The 17,240-nt window shown below is 40.3% G+C and overlaps 1 protein-coding gene across 1 annotated transcript in view; it reads right to left on the bottom strand.

Annotated features, from left to right (window-relative positions):
• The window catches only part of LOC128610658 (astrotactin-1-like), a 175,726-nt gene that overhangs the window by 117,726 nt on the left and 40,760 nt on the right, over positions 1-17,240 (bottom strand). Inside the window, exon 6 of the mRNA XM_053630075.1 lies at positions 680-817. Within this exon, the coding sequence (XP_053486050.1) occupies positions 680-817 (138 nt within the window). The remainder of the gene's footprint in view (positions 1-679; positions 818-17,240) is intronic.

Below are 17,240 nucleotides of genomic sequence, written 5' to 3'. Positions count from 1 at the left end.
TGGTGATGAATCACCTGGGATGAACAGTAGTTCAGTTTTGCTGGGATTAAGTTTCAGCTCATGAGCTGCCATCCATTTTGAGTTGTCTGCCAGACATGCTGAGATCTGAGCACAAACAATAGGATGAAGACATGGTTTACATAGGCTGGTGTGAAAGAACTCGAGTGGCCTGCACAGAGCCCTGAACTCAACCCCACTGAACAACTCTGGGATGAATTCGAACGCTGACTGTGCACCCGGCCTCCTCGCCTAACATCAGTGCCTGACATCACTAATGCTCTTGTGGCTGAATGAGCACAAATCCTCACAGCCACGCTCCAAAAACAATAAAAAGCCTCTCCAGAAGAGTGAATTATTATAACAGCAAAGGGGGAATAAATCTGGAATTGGATGTTCAAAAAGCACATAGTGTTATGGTCATGTGTATGACACATACACACACAGTGTTATGTCCACATACTTTTGGCCGTACAGTGTATAAGGGGTATTATCAAAATTGCAAATGCACTGCTCTAAAAGCAAAAAAAAAAAAAAAATAATAATAATAATAATAAAGCCTTGCTCAGTAATAGCACTATAGCATTTCTAAGTATACGACAGAGTAAGAGGCTTAAAATTCTGCTTCATAGTGTCCTGTTCTACTTCTGTAGTAAGTTAATAAAGTGGAAAAATTGCCCACCTAACATCTACGGCGTCTTCCATGACAGTCATATCTGTCTTACACTTGGCAGAGGGGTTGATGGCCAGCTCAGCCGGTGGAATGACAAAGCTTTTGCTCAGCGGCAGCCACATTCCTTCTCCCAGAGTGTATGTGAACCTGAAACAAAGGAGATTGTGTGACAAAAATAGATTAATAGTTTGTCGGACAAAATGGGTTCAGAATTTGCATGGACTATTTTCTTCCCTTGTGTGTTGACAAATAATCGAATGATAACTTTTTTTTCCTCCAGATTTGAACTACCTTATGAAAACTTGTGCTGGTAAATATCAAGGAATTTTAAAATACAATTTGAAATGTATTTTTATATCATTTATAATGCAAAAATCTCAGTTACTATAACAAGTAAAAGATAACGGCAACTGGAGGAGACATTGACTACATTTACATGGACAGCAGTAATCTAATTATTGGCCTTAATCTGAATAAGACATTATTGTGATTAAGGTGTTTACATGAGTCGCTTTTAGAATATTCCTTTCATGTTCAGGTTTTACGTGTTACAGAACATAGATGGATTAACGGCACACGTCATTACATCCCCATGCCACGCCGTCCGACGTTCCCTCCAGAATTTCACGTATCGACATACAGTTCGTCTTCGTTATGGTACCTTATACAGTTTTGGGTGTTTCAGTTTTAATTTGACGAAAGCTTCAAGTGAAATTAATTATTTGTCGTGCTGTACATGCTAATAGACGACTGCTTGAAGCCGTGGGCTGCGTCCCAAACCGCGTACTTACCTACTATATAGTAGCTGATATACATGTATTACACCTACTATATACTGTAGTAGGTAAGTATACGGTTTGGGACGCAGCCGTGCTCTCTTGTTTGGCATCAAACGGTTGAGCACTGCCGTGTGTGTACGTGTCCTGTCGCACAATGCGGTGAAAACTCTCACACGACGTTAATAGTGTGATTAAGGTGTGTACATGTCTGTAACGCACGTCCATAATGCGACTAAAACAGGAATACTCCACACGTCTTAATTCCATTTGTGTTTACTTCAAGTATGACTTTAATCGGATTAGGTCATCAATAATCTCTGTTTACATGCTAGTTTCTTAATCAGAGTATCGTCTTAATCGGGTTCATATCGGATTATTGTTGTCCATGTAAATGCACTGAGTGGCAGCAATCAGCATAAACATGAACACCCACACATGGGGAAAATTCATATCCGGTTACCACAGTTATCACTAGTAATGCACCGAATGGAAAATTCTGGACCAAAACCGAAATTTCAGGATGCACTTGGCCAAAATCTGAAACCGATTTTTAAACAAACCCATTTTAAAATAGTTTTTTGTATAACTGTATTAATATTAGACTTTTTATTTCATTTCATGAATTTAATGAATCTGAATTGAAAAACTATAAATCAGTTAAATGATCAAACTTTTATTGAAATTAACACACCAAAAACAATAAACGTTAACTATGTTATTCTTCATTCAGTTCTGTAACAGCTAAATTGAACAGATTTATTTTATACAATTGTCCAAATAATGTAAAGTTCTAGAAAACTATTATGATAGGCAAAACAGCAGTCAAGTAATGAACTAGGCCAATATTCTGTTTACGTAAACGTATTTCCACATTAATTAAAGATTATTGTGAAGAACAACCGTGCAAAACAGCAGCGATAGAACTAAAACCAACCTCAAACTGTAAACAACAGATGTAGCCTCAAGTCAAGAACAAAGTTTTGCAGGGCTACACGAATTTCAATGTAATTGCTAAACACATAGCAAATTGGACTGCTTTCTATTTAAGCAAAAGTGGCAGGTTCCTCTTCAAGAACAACAGTTGCTCAGCTTTTTGGCAGGAGAGACGGTTCCTCTTCTCATCAAGAACATGAGATGCTGCAGTGAATAGTGTCTCACTCTCTGTGCTGGTTCTTGGGGCAGATAAATACCTGCGTGCAATGGAAAGCGTAGCTGCGCTTGTTGTGGCACCTCTATGGATCGGGGCGCTTTCCTGTAGAATCTCGTCAAACATGTCAGAAAGTGAGGGAGTTTGTGCCTCATCACTTGTATGCACCCGTTTCTCTGGCACAAGTTGGCCGTATATATTTTTGGCTCATATTTTTGGCCAAAAACCAAAAAATTTCGGCAGCTGAAATTTCAGTGCATCCCTAGTTATCCCATATTGTTAAGTCTGAACTCTTCTGAGTAAATACTGCATTAAGAATCACATCAAAAACAAATATTTGTGCTTGAACTATAATCATTTTCTGAATTACATTCTGAAATATATGTAGCTTAACTTTTTATACTCACTCTCAACTGCTTTAACATGATCGGGGTCATGATGTTAACTTTTTATAGTTTTAAGAAATATTTTCTATATTTATTTATACATGTTTTTATATATATATATATATATATATATATATATATATATATATATATATATATATATATATATATATATATATATATATCCCTTCCAACGGATCAGTGCCTTATCGATGGCGGAAGGGTTTGCGTGTGCTAATGACGCTGAGAGTTATGCTGTCAGGAGTATATACTCCCAGAAGGGCCACCCAAGGCAGACAGGTCAAAGCTGAAGCACCAGACTAAATCTGATCCATTTGCCAATACGCATTGGACAAGCGCGGCGAATTGACGTCCATTCCTGTTGTATGCTGACACAAACGAAATCATGGCCCTTATTCCCCGGAGGCCAGCGAGCACCTACCTACGGCAGTGGGAAGAAAAGCTCAATGGCAGAGGGCGCTAAAAATCGCCGGGTACATTTAGGCTGCTTACGGACTCTGAAACTAGGAACGCTAAATATTAGAACTATGAGAACGAATGACAGACTCGAAGAACTAATGCTTGAACTTGAAAACATCAATTGGGATATAATAGGTTTGGGTGAAATTCAGCACAAAGATGAAGAAATTTTGAAGCTGAAAAGTGGTCATATCCTTTACTACAAAGGCAACACATCAGGTAGAACCAATGGAGTAGGATTCCTAGTAAACAAAAGACTAAATAACAATGTGGTGTCATTTGAAGGAATATCAGATCGAATATCAAAACTCACGGTTCAGCTAACCAAAAGATATACAATGCAAATCCTGCAGGTGTATGCACCAACTATTAGTCATGATGATGAAACGGTCGAAAGATTCTATGAAAATATTTGTATGCACCACAATAATACCACAAACCATTTCAAAATAATAATGGGAGATTTCAATGCGAGAATTGGCGATCATCGAGAGACGAAAATTACTGGTCAACATGGTTTTGGAACAAGAGATGAACGAGGAACCAGACTAGTCGAATTTTGTGCTTCTGAGCAGCTCTACATTATGAATTCATTCTTCAAAAAGAAACCGATAATGAAATGGACTTGGAAAAACCCAAATGGAGGAAAAAGTGAAATCGACTATATCTTCTCAAACAAAAAGGATATCTTTAAAGATTGCTGCCCTATCAACCGATTCAATGTAGGGAGTGACCATCGTCTAGTACGTGCTAAGCTAGGAATAAACTACCACAAAGAATGAACTAAAACTATCCAATAGATTTGAAATTTTACAAAAATTAAATGATATGGACATTTCATCTCAGAATGAGGCCATCACTCAAAACCTGTTAGATGCTGCACATGAGACGGCTCCACCTACAAAATGCAATAAAACTCCAAGGATATAGATGAAAACCAAACAAATGATGAACAAGCGAAGAGAAATGAAACAATCCAGGATAACTGACAAAATCGAATATGTGGAACTGTGCAAAACAGTCAGGAAATGCATCAAATCAGACATTCGAACTTTAATACTCAATTAATCACCAAAACCCTAGAAGAAAATCTCAGCCTGAAAAAACTGAAAAGACGACTCATATTTGCCAAAAAACTCATACCATCACTGAAACTGGAAGATGGCTCCCACACAACAACCAAACAACAGTTGATGGATAGAATAAAATCATTCTATTCAGATATGTATAATGATGATACCCCATTACCCGACCTACCCAATCCATTTGAAATGGTCCCTGACATACTAGCAGAAGAAGTTGATTGGGCTATTAAAACAACTAAGAATGGAACAGCAGCAGGACCTGATCAAATCTCAATTGAAATGTTGAAAGCAGGTGGAGAACCCATAGTTAAAATACTTGCTAAACTTTTTACTACCTGTCTCAACAAATATACAATACCTGACCAATGGAAAAACGCAGATGTCATACTACTGCACAAAAAAGGAGATGCTAAAGACCTGAAAAATTACTGTCCAATAAGCCTTCTATCTATAATTTACAAAATTTTCACAAAAATCATCAACAAAAGACTTGAATCATCACTAGATTTTGCACAACCACAGGAACAAGCTGGGTTTAGGAAAAATTTTAGTACATTAGATCACATACAAGCCCTTCAACAGGTCATTGAGCGCCACAATGAGTTTAATCTACCACTTTGTCTAGCTTTTGTCGACTATGAAAAAGCTTTTGACACTGTCAAAACTTGCTCAATACTTCAGGCCCTACAAAACCAAGGGATCAATCCGGTTTATATAAAAATCCTGTTCGAAATCTATAAAAATGCAAAAGCTACAATTCAGTTAAATGATTACAAAGTGGAAATCAAAATACAAGAAGGCGTCCGCCAAGGAGATACCATATCGCCCAAACTTTTTTCGGCCTGCCTAGAAGAAATCTTCAAAAAACTCGACTGGGAGGACAAAGGAATCAAGATCAATGGCTCCCACCTCTCCAACCTACGTTTTGCCGATGACATAATTCTATTCTCAGAAACCCCAGAAGAACTACTACTAGACTTAAATGAAGCAAGCAAATCATCAGGGCTAAAAATTAACCTACAAAAAACCCAAGTTATGTTCAACAATAGGGTTCAACCAATACCAATTAAAATACAGGGAAAACTATTGGATCAAGTAAACAGTTACATATATCTAGGACAAAACATATCAATGGACCTGAATGGCCTTGACGAAGTCAACAGGAGGGCAAGATCAGGATGGCAAACTTTTGGCCGCCTCAATTTCATCTTCAAACACAACTTTCCTCTATGTCTCAAAAGAAAAGTGTTTGATCATTGTGTTCTCCCTGCTCTTACATATTCATGTGAAACCTGGACCTCAAATACTAAAATAATTCAAAAATTAAGGGTCACTCAACGAAGCATGGAACTCCGCATGCTTAACATATCGCTATTAGACCACAAGACTAATGTGTGGGTGCGAAGTCAAACCAAAGTAATGGACATAATCAAAAGGGTGAAAACATTCAAGTGGAACTGGGCAGGACACGTAGCAAGAATGAAAGACCAAAAATGGACGTCTGCAGTCCTAAATTGGACTCCACTGGAAGTCAAACGCCCAAGAAGACGACCTAAGGCCAGGTGGGCTGATGACATCAGAAAGTTCGCTGGAATCAATTGGCAACAAAGGGCACAGGATCGTAGTTGGTGGCGGTATTCAACAGAGGCCTACGCCCTGCAGTGGGCCGAGGACGGCTGAAGAGAAGATTATATATATATATATATATATATATATACATTTAAAAAAGAAAATGATGTTTCATAGAACGCCAGAAAAATCAACCTATGTTGTATATATAAGGTTGATATTAATCACCTTATATATTAAAATCAGTTTACAGCACAGACTTAAAAAGTTGTTGTAAGCTCATAACCAGCTCAGGATTAGAAAAGGTAAAATAAACATATCACGGCCTACACAGTCTTTTCTTCCTCACATTGCACACAGAACACCTACACACAATGAGCATCAGTGCAAGTCTGCGGCAGTCAGACGGTGCTGTCTCGTTTCCTACCTTCCATCGTCTGCAGCTGCGAAGATTACACGTTTACACTGCATTGTGCAAGCTCAGAAATGTTACCACTGGAGTCAAACTGTCTGCAACAATCCTGGCTGTGTTTCATGCACAAAAGCCATTCTGTTACTTCAGCAAAATAACATCTACAATACAGTATACTGATGCAGCATCTGGAGACGGTCTTTACTTCAGGTGATCTCACTGGATGTGAAATTTCCGTAAACAGTACTAGAACGTCAAGACCAAGTGTGTCAGCGGCTTCCGATTCTTTTGTCAGTCGGAATCGACAGGAATAAGAGCCCAACTAAAATAGAAAGCATTATTTCTGACTGAGATATCAAGCTTGACAGGTTATAAAAGAGAAAAAAATAATTGTGGTTATAATAGTGAAGATTTAAAAAAAAAAAAAAAATCCTTTCTATTTAGTTCTAATTTCTTCTTTTTTTTTTATTTAAGCCTTAAACAAATAGGTCTGCTGATCATTTAGATGTTGGCTGAATAACCTTTAGTCAGATAGCTAGTAACACAGTCTAAAATCATTACTAATGCTTACTTTATGCTGCTAAAAAGGATGAAGAAAACATTAATTATATATCATCTGATCTTAATTTAATGTGCCCGTGAGCCCTGAACAGTCAATGCCAACTTTAATTCCTCATTGTAATCCACTCAATACGTAGTGGAACAAATCAAGAAGAAGAAGAAGAAGGAGAAATGAGAGGTCAAAAATAACATATTCCTTAATATTCCTAGAACATAAGTCATAGAACGGGGCCAATATTTACTCAGTACCTGCATAGTGCCTTTATGACACATTCCTAAGCACTGCATAATTATTTTATAAAGCAATGCTGGAGAATTTATGAAATGCCTAATGTGATATTTAACGTTTTATGCAACTTTGTTTATACATAGAAGACAGAACAACCACCAACACTTATGAAGAGCTGACTGACTGATATGGTGTCACTGTATGCTTTTGTATCCATGATAAACAGTGTAGTTTGAGGGCAATAAATTCATTCACTTGTCTATGAGCTCGATAAATAAAAAGCTGAGCATTCAATTCCATGCTCCTATTACTAGATAACATACAGTAAGTACACCCCAAATAATGTTAGATTGTTTTGCCAATACTTTGCCAATTACTGCATCGACTTCTTACAGAAGCATGGGCTTGATTGCTCAGTCAACTTGCAATACATGCATATGTTAATGAACAAAATGCTATAATTTTACTATATTGTGCAGCCTGGACCCAAAATTTAAAATAAATAAATAAAAACATACACCATTTTATGGTAGAATTTATCTACAACATAATGTGCTGTGCCTTGTAACAAGATAAAAATGGAAAACATAATGCAGATCAAAAGAAAAAATAGCTTGTAAAGAACCAAAGGAAATAAGTTACAATTTTGCCATGAACCTCTCGGTTTCCAAACTTCATTTAAACAAGGCAGTGCATCACATCTGGCAGTTATAACAGATAATTTAAGAAGACAGGACAAAAGTCTGACGCACAGCATTAAAACACAGGCATCAGTGAGGAATATTATATCTGAAAGGATCCAAAACCTTCAGAAAACACAGTAATCACAGGCAATTATGAAAGTAAAAGGTGGAAATACATGTTAATATATAATATTTATACTGCATTCAAAAAGGGAGATGCAACCTTCTAAATTAAAAATCTGATTTTTTTAACAGCTGTTGCATACAATATTCATCTGACCTTGCTAATAATTCAAATCCAACTGTATCTTTCAACCAGAAGATAACATTTTGTTAATGTTGGGCCACCACAAGCTACCAGAACAGCTTTGATTCACCTCAGTCTTGATTGTTAACAGTCTCTGGAGCTGTACTGAGGATGAACCCCATTCTTCAAAAAGATATTCCCTCAACTGGTTTTTTTTTTTTTGTTTGTTTTTTTAAATACTCTATTGGCATTTTTAGTAAATATACAGAAAATACACTTTGCAACAACATATATAAACGCATTATCCCATAATACTGTACTTTCCCCTTTCCACCCTCACACGGCGTCGACATCAAAAACATAGCTCACAGCTCACACACATGAAACACTCTGTCCTCACTGTGATGTACAGATAGATAGCAGCATTACTGTGTGTCTGCAAGCAGCTATACAGTGCCCTCCACAAAAAATTTGTTATAAAAAATTCAGACCAGGGAATATAGCTGTGATGTGCGGCAAAGGGTTGAGCTTCACAAAATGGGAAGTGGCTATAAGAAAATAGCAAACGACTTGAAAATACACCATCAGGGCAATAATTAAGAAGTTTCACTCAACTGGAAATGTTATGAATCAACCTGGAATTGGACGTGTGTCTATATCGTCTCAACGCACTGTGAAGAGGACAGTTCGAGTGGATAAAAAATCTCCAAGGATCACAGCTGGAGAATTGCAGAAGTTAGTTGTGTCTTGGGGTCAGAAAGTCTCCAAAACTACAATCTGAAGTCACCTTCATCACCACAAGTTGTTTGGAAGGGTTTCAAGAAAAAAGCCTCTACTCTCATCCAAAAACAAACTCGAGCGTCTTCAGTTTGCAGACACTACTGGACCTTAAAATGGGATCGGGTTCTATGGTCAGATGAAACCAAAATAGAGCTTTTTGGTAATAAACACCAGAGGTGGTTTTGGTGCACACAGAGAGGTAGCCATATGGAAAAGTACCTCATGCCCACGGTTAAATATGGAGGTGGCTCTTTAATGTTTTGGGTCTGTTTTTCTGCCAGAGGACCTGGATATTTTGTTAGGATACATGGCATCATGGACTCTATCAAATATCAACAGATATTAAATGAAAACCTGACTGCCTCTGCCAGAAAGCTTCAAATGGGCCGTGGTTGGATCTTCCAGCAGGACAGTGATCCAAAACATACATCAGAATCAACACAAAAATGGTTTACTGGCCACAAAATCAAGGTCCTGCCCTGGCCATCCCAGTCCCCTGACATTAACTCATAGAAAACCTGTGGAGTGAACTGACTCAATTTGAAAGATCTGGAGAGATTCTGTATGGCGGAACGGTCTCAGACCCCTTTCCATGTATTCTCCAACCTCACTGGGAATTATAAGAGAAGACTCAGAGCTGTTATCTTGGCAAAGGGAGGTAGCACAAAGTATTGACTAAAAGGGTGTCAATAATTGTTGCACACCTATATTTAACAGAGGGTTTTTTTTGATAAACCTGTGTTTTGTTTGCAATTGTTTGATATCCATGAGCGCAGAGTATTTTTGTGAATTCTTTTAACAAAAGATCAAAAGGTTCAACAATAAAGACAATCCTTCACAGCCTTCTTTGCTCATATTTACCAAGGGTGCCAATATTAGTGGAGGGCACTGTATGTATAACAATTACAAGGATAACAAATAAGTAAATAAAAAAAATAAACCTCAGATAATGCTTCAGATGTCTTGATAATGCTGCTGGAGAGTGGTGCAAAAATATTCTGTTGGTGTTTAAATGGGTTGAGAAAATTTGCTCAAATTAACAGTGTCCTTGGGGTCAATTTCCAGTCAGTCACATGACACGGAAAATATGGAAAAAAAAACAAAAACGGCTCGATCGTCCCCCATGGACGAAACATGTCCTCCAAGCTCTACCGCCTGTGCTCACACCCTGCCTATCTATGGCTAACTGTGCTCTCACCTAGCTGCTTTTAGTAGTTGCACTGTGTAGGAATTCATCACTACATTTTGCCAGGGTTTGCAGGAAGAAGTGAAGATTAAGTTAGCCTGTCATGACAACACCCTGACTCTGAACCAGCTCATCGACCTGGCCATCTGTTTAGACAACCTGCCGCATGAATGGTCCAACAGCAGGGGCGTATTCATCAGTGCCAGCTGGATCCCCTGAGACTAGTGAAATTGGTAAAAACATGAATCTTCAATGAAGAAAGGCAGATGTGTTTGTGAGCAGCTCTATGCCTGTACTCTGGCAGACCATTTATGCAGACTGTCGCAATCACCTGGATGCTCACTAAACCAGTGGAGTTGCTTACACAAGCTGTACACAGATTCATTGCATATTCCTGTTACACTGATTGTAATGTAACACTAATTATGCAGACATAACTGAAAGGTATGAGCTTTATTAATCTGTGATTGTAAACGAGCTCACCAGAGAAAGGGTGTTGCATTTTGCATTGGATTCAATACTACACAGACTGAGAAGGGGATCGTCAATGACAAGGATATGTTAGACATGCAAATTTTCATCACTGCTGATGGAACACAATGCTGTGACTCTTTGGATATCAACTCACCAACAGGCTTCTGTCACAGACCTATCCTTGGTGGGTCGATGGTTTTTATATACATTTCTTTATTCTGTTAGTGCTACCATCGGGATGTAGTACCTGATGATGCACATGCTTTACAACCAGAGTGAGGAATACATACACAGTCTTTGCTGGCAGTAAGAAAGTAAGTACATACATAAGTATGTAAGTTCATACTGTAAGTAAGTGTGTACACAAGTATGTACTTAAGTGCATATGTAAATAAGTACATAAGGAAGTACATAAATTTAAATTCAACCCCAGTTGAGGACAGTATGGAAAATGCAAAATAATAATAATAATAATAATAATAATAATAATAATAATGGTTATTATTATTATTATTATTATTATTATTATTATTATTATTATCATTATTATTATTATTATAAATGAATAAAGAAAAAAATACAAACAAACATTTCACCCTGTACTACATTGAAAACACATTATTAACAAATTATTTGATGTTTTACTTTGTGAATTTAAATTATTTTTTGAAAATATACACTCATTTTAAATCTGATGACTGCAACACACTCCAAAAAAGTTGGGACAGTCGACTGTTTACCACTGTGTAACCACCTTTTCTTTTAATAACACTTATTAAGCATTTTGGGCACTGAAGGCACCAGTTGGTTAAGTTTAGCAAGCGGAATTTTCCCCCATTCATACATTATGCATTTCTTCAGCTGTACAACTGTACAGGGCCTTCGTTGCCTTTTGCGCTTCATAATGCACCACACAGAAGTCAGAACTGCAGCAGGCCATGCTAGCACTCTGCTTATGCAACGATGCGCTTGTAATCCGGGCAGAATGTGGTTTGCCGTTGTCCTGCTCTGGATGGCAGCGTGTGTTGCTCAAAAATGTGTACATATCTTTCTGCATGAATGCTGCCCTCACAGATGTGCAAGTTACCCATGCCATGGGTACTGACACCCCCCCATACCATGACAGACGCTGGCTTTTGGACCTGACGCTGATAACAGCATGGATGGTCCTTAACCTCTTTGGCCCCGAGAACACAACGGTTGTTTTTTCCAAAAACTATTTGAAATGTCGACTCGTCGAACCACAAAACATGTTTCCACTGTGCTACTGTCCATCTCAGATGAGACCGATGCCAGAGAAGTCGGTGGTACTTCTGGACAGTGTTGATGTATGGCTTCTGCTTTGCATAGTAAAGCCTTAACTTGCATCTATGGATGCAGCGGCGAATGGTGTCGACTGACAAAGGTTTACCAAAGTATTCTCGAGCCCATGTCAGGATATCCATTATATGGATATCATGACGGTTTTTAAGACCGTGACGTCTGAGGGATCACAGGTCACACGCATTCAGAAGTGGTTTTCGGCCTTTCCCTTTAAGCACCGAGATTTGACTGGATTCCTTGAATCTTTTATTGATATTGTACTCTGTAGAAGGTGAAATGCCTAAAAACTTACAGATTTGTCTTTGGGTAATGTTGTTCTCCAAAGTGTTGGATTATTTACTGACACATCTGTTGGCAGAGCCTTGACTCCATCCTAGGCCTTTTTTGGAGGATCCTTATACACTATGATTAGATCACTTTCTTATTTCAACTTTTCACATTGCTATTAGTCCTAAATTGCCCCTGTCCCAACTTTTTTTGAATGTGTTGCATGCATCAATTTCAAAATAAACGTTTACATTAAAAAAATAATGCTGTTGATTAGGTAAAACATCAAATACCTTATCTTTATGTTTTTGTTTAAATACAAGTCAAAGTACATTTACAAATCATTCCTCTTTGTATTTATTAGCATTTTCCATACTGTCCCAACTTTTTCAGAATTGGGGTTGTACAAACAATATTAGGGAAACACGTAATTATAGCAGTTAGGCTAAAGTGACAGTCAGGTCCCATAAATAATCCATCCATCCATCCTTTTTCTATACCGCTTATCCTACAGGGTGGCAGAGAACCTGGAGCCTATCCCAGGGAGCATTGGACACAAGGCGGGGTACACCCTGGATGGGGTGCCAATCCATCGCAGGGCACAATCACATACACAGTCACACCCATTCATACACTATGGACACTTTGGACATGCCAATCATCCTACCATGCATGTCTTTGGACTAGGGGAGGAAACTGGAGTACCCGGAGAAAACCCCCACAGCACGGGGAGAACATGCAAACGCCACACACAGGGCATTGGCGGGAAGCGAACCCCCAACTCTGGAGGTTTGAGGAGAATGTGCATACCTATAATCCACCGTACACCCCCCCCATAAATATTATTTTAAAAAATATTTGTATTTCTAATCCTAATTTGATATTTCACATCAACGTCAATAGCACGGTAGGAATGTGACGGTGAGGAAAATTTCCCACCAGTTAATCAACGTGTGGTAACGCCGGTAATACCGGTATCACGGGGGGTCCCCTCTCACTTATGAATGCCAGTTCATTTCACTTTCGCTTTCGAATTAGCTGCAATTTGGGGGTGGCATTTGCTTGAATGGTGGGTTCATTATTATTCTTAATGAAAAACACAACTACGAAACAGTACAATGACATATTATTGTATGTCTTATTCTATATATTGTATGCTTATATTAAACAGAATAGCCTATAACAGGTTTCACTTAAGGAGCATAACCCAATTTACTGTAGACTGCAAAATGCAAGGATATTTCACACTTTTATTTTCGTTCTAAGCCGGTTATAATTACAAACAATTTAAAAGTGACAACTTGTACAGCTGAAAGATTGAAGCATAATCCCACTTATTATTGCATCAGTTCACTGGCAGACTGAATTATGTATTAGAAAAAGAAGAAGGAGAAGAAGAAGAAGAGGAAGAAACCATTATTTGTCACACATACATTATAGCACAGTGAAATTCTTTTCTTCACACATCCCAGCTTGTTAGGAAGTTGGGATCAGAGTACAGGGTCAGCCATGATATGATATCCCTGGAGCACAGAAAGTTAAAGGCCTTGCTCAAGGGCTCAAAAGTGGCAATTTGGTAGTGATGGGGCTTAAACTACTGTTCAGGGAAACCACTGCCCACTATGTACATTTGTTTCAATAAATCATGATATATACATACTGTAGATATACAGTATCTCACAAAATGAGTACACCTCTCACATTTTTGTAAATATTTGATTATATCTTTTCATGTGACAACACTGAAGAAATGACACTTTGCTACAATGTAAAGCATTGAGTGTACAGCTTGTGTAACAGTGTTAATTTGCTGTCCCCTCAAAATAACTCAACACACAGCCATTAATATCTAAACCGCTGGCAACCAAAGTGAGTACATGCCTAAGTGAAAATGTCCAAATTGGGCCCAAAGTGTCAATATTTTGTGTGGCCACCATTATTTTCCAGCACTGCCTTAACCCTCTTGGGCATGGAGTTCAACAGAGCTTCACAGGTTGCCACTGGAGTCCTCTTCCACACCTCAATGACAACATCACGGAGTTGGTGTATGTTAGAGACCTTGTGCTCCTCCACCTTCCGTTTGAGGATGCCCCACAGATGCTCAATAGGGTTTAGTCAATCACCTTCACCCTCAGCTTCTTTAGCAAGGCAGTGGTCATTTTGGAGGTGTGTTTGGGGTCGTTATCATGCTGGAATACTGCCCTGCGGAACAGTCTCCGAAGGGAGGGGATCATGCTCTGCTTCAGTATGTCACAGTACGTTGGCATTCAAGGTTCCCTCAATGAACTGTAGCTCCCCAGTGCAGCCAGCACTCATGCAGCCCCAGACCATGACACTCCCACCACCATGCTTGACTGTAGGCAAGACACACTTGTCTTTGTACTCCTCACCTGGTTGCCGCCACACACGCTTGACAACATCTGAACCAAATAAGTTTATCTTGGTCTCATCAGACCACAGGACATGGTTCCAGTAATCCATGTCCTTAGTCTGCTTATCTTCAGCAAACTGTTTGCGGACTTTCTTGTGCATCTTTAGAAAAGGCTTCCTTCTGGGACGACAGTCATGCAGACCAATTCGATGCAGTGTGCGGTGTATGGTCTGAGCACTGACAAGCTGACCCCGTACCCCTTCAATCTCTGCATCAATGCTGGCAGCACTCATACGTCTATTTCCCAAAGACAACCTCTGGATATGACGCTGAGCACGTGCACTCAACTTCTTTGTTCGACCACGACGAGGCCTGTTCTGAGTGGAACCTGTCCTGTTAAACCGCTGTATGGTCTTGGCCACCGTGCTGCAGCTCAGTGTCAGGGTCTTGGCAATCTTCTTATAGCCTAGGCCATCTTTATGTAGAGCAACAATTCTTTTTTTCAGATCCTCAGAGAGTGCTTTGCCATGAGGTGCCATGTTGAACTTCCAGTGAGCAGTATGAGGGAGTGTGAGAGCGATGACACCAAATTTAACACACCTGCTCCCCATTCACACCTGAGACCTTGTAACACTAACAAGTCACATGACACCGGGGAGGGAAAATGGCTAATTGGGCCCTATTTGGATATTTTCACTTAGGGATGTACTCACTTTTGTTGTCAGCAGTTTAGACATTAATGGCTGTGTGTTGAGTTATTTTGAGGGGACAGCAAATTTACACTGTTACACAAGCTGTACACTCACCACTTTACATTGTAGCAAAGTGTCATTTCTTCAATGTTGTCACATGAAAAGATATAATCAAATATTTACAAAAATGTGAGGGGTGTACCGGCTTGAGACGGGACACGTGAAATGATGGGGCTACGCGGCTGTGTCGGGGTAACTCCAGACGATAGGTAGTGTCGTTGATCTGTTTGCTGATCCTAAAGGGCCCTGTGTATCGCGGCGTGAGTTTTCTGCAGCCATGAGGCTGCTTTAAGTCTTTGGTTGATAACCAGACCCTATCGCCGGGTCGGTAGCGGGGATGCTCACTGCGGCGGCAGTCAGCAAGGTGTTTGTATGTGGCTGCTGTTTGACTCAGGCATTGGTGTGTGTCAGACCAGACCTGTTCACTTCTCCTGAACCATTGGTCTACAGCTGGAGATTCCGTGGGAGTCGCGTTCCACGGAAACAAAGGGGGCTGGTACCCAAGTACGCACTGAAATGGAGTGAGTTGCGTGGCGGAGTGTCGGAGAGAGTTTTGAGCATACTCGGCCCACGGAAGAAATCTGCTCCGATCCTCGGTGTTGGAGGCGCAGAACGTTCTGAGAAATCGGCCCAACTCCTGGTTGATCCGTTCTACCTGGCCGTTGGCTTGGGGGTGGTAGCCTGACGTGAGATTCACTGTGATTCCCATCTTCTCCATAAAACAGGACCATACTCTAGAGATGAATTGAGGTCCACGATTGCACACTATCTCCTCCGGAATGCCGAAGTACCGGAACACATATTGAAATAACATCTCCGCAGTCATAAATGCAGTTGGTAGATGGTGTAGAGGAATGAATCTCACCGACTTCGAGAATTGATCCACCGTGACCAGAATGGTTGTATTCCCCTGGGACCTGGGTAGGTCGGTTACAAAGTCGATCGATATGTGTGACCAGGGGCGTTCTGGTGTGGGTAGTGGCTTGAGTTTTCCAGCTGGAAGTCTCCGTGGTACCTTACTTCATGCACATGAAGAACATGAGGCCACCACACGGTGTATGTCCCTCTCCATATTGGGCCACCAGTACTTCTCCCGTAGCAACTGATACGTGCGTTGGGCCCCTGGGTGCCCTGTACCTACTACCGTGTGGGCCCAGATAACGAGTTCTTGTTGGTGACATTCAGGAACAAAGAGTCTTCCCTGAGGGCAGTTCTCAGGCACTTGAGACGCGGGAACCTTGCCCAGAACTTGATCCAGCTCCCACTCTAGAGCTCCTATGATACATGAGGGGGGAACAATGTATTCCTCGTGGCTGTTCAATACTTCCTTGTGGTCTAGACGAGACAGGGCGTCAGCCTTGGTGTTCTTGGACCCGGGACGGTACGACAGGGAGAACTGGAACCTGGTGAAGAACAGCGCCCATCGGGCTTGTCGAGATTATAACCTTTTAGCCTTACGTAGATATTCAAGGTTCTTGTGGTCCGTGAAGATGACAAAGGGGTGTGTGGCTCCTTCCAACCAGTGCCGCCATTCCTCGAGTGCTAGTTTGACGGCCAAGAGTTCTTGATTCCCCACGTCATAGTTTCTTTCAGCAGAGGATAATTTGCGTGCGAAAAAGGCCACCGGGTGGAGCTTGGGCCTTTCTCCAAAACGTTGTGATAGAACAGCTCCTACACCTGTTTTGGAGGCGTCCACCTCCACAGTGAATGGTTTGGATGGGTCTGGGTGTTTAATGATGGGAGCAGTCGTGAAGGCCTTCTTGAGTTGATCGAATGCCGCCTGGGTAGCGTGGTTCCAGGACAGGCGTTTGGGTTTTCCCTTCAACAAAGACGTCAGTG

Source organism: Ictalurus furcatus, chromosome 7 (genome assembly GCF_023375685.1).
Source record: "Ictalurus furcatus strain D&B chromosome 7, Billie_1.0, whole genome shotgun sequence".
In the NCBI taxonomy this organism is placed as follows: domain Eukaryota; kingdom Metazoa; phylum Chordata; class Actinopteri; order Siluriformes; family Ictaluridae; genus Ictalurus; species Ictalurus furcatus.
This window is presented reverse-complemented; position numbering and strand designations above follow the sequence as displayed.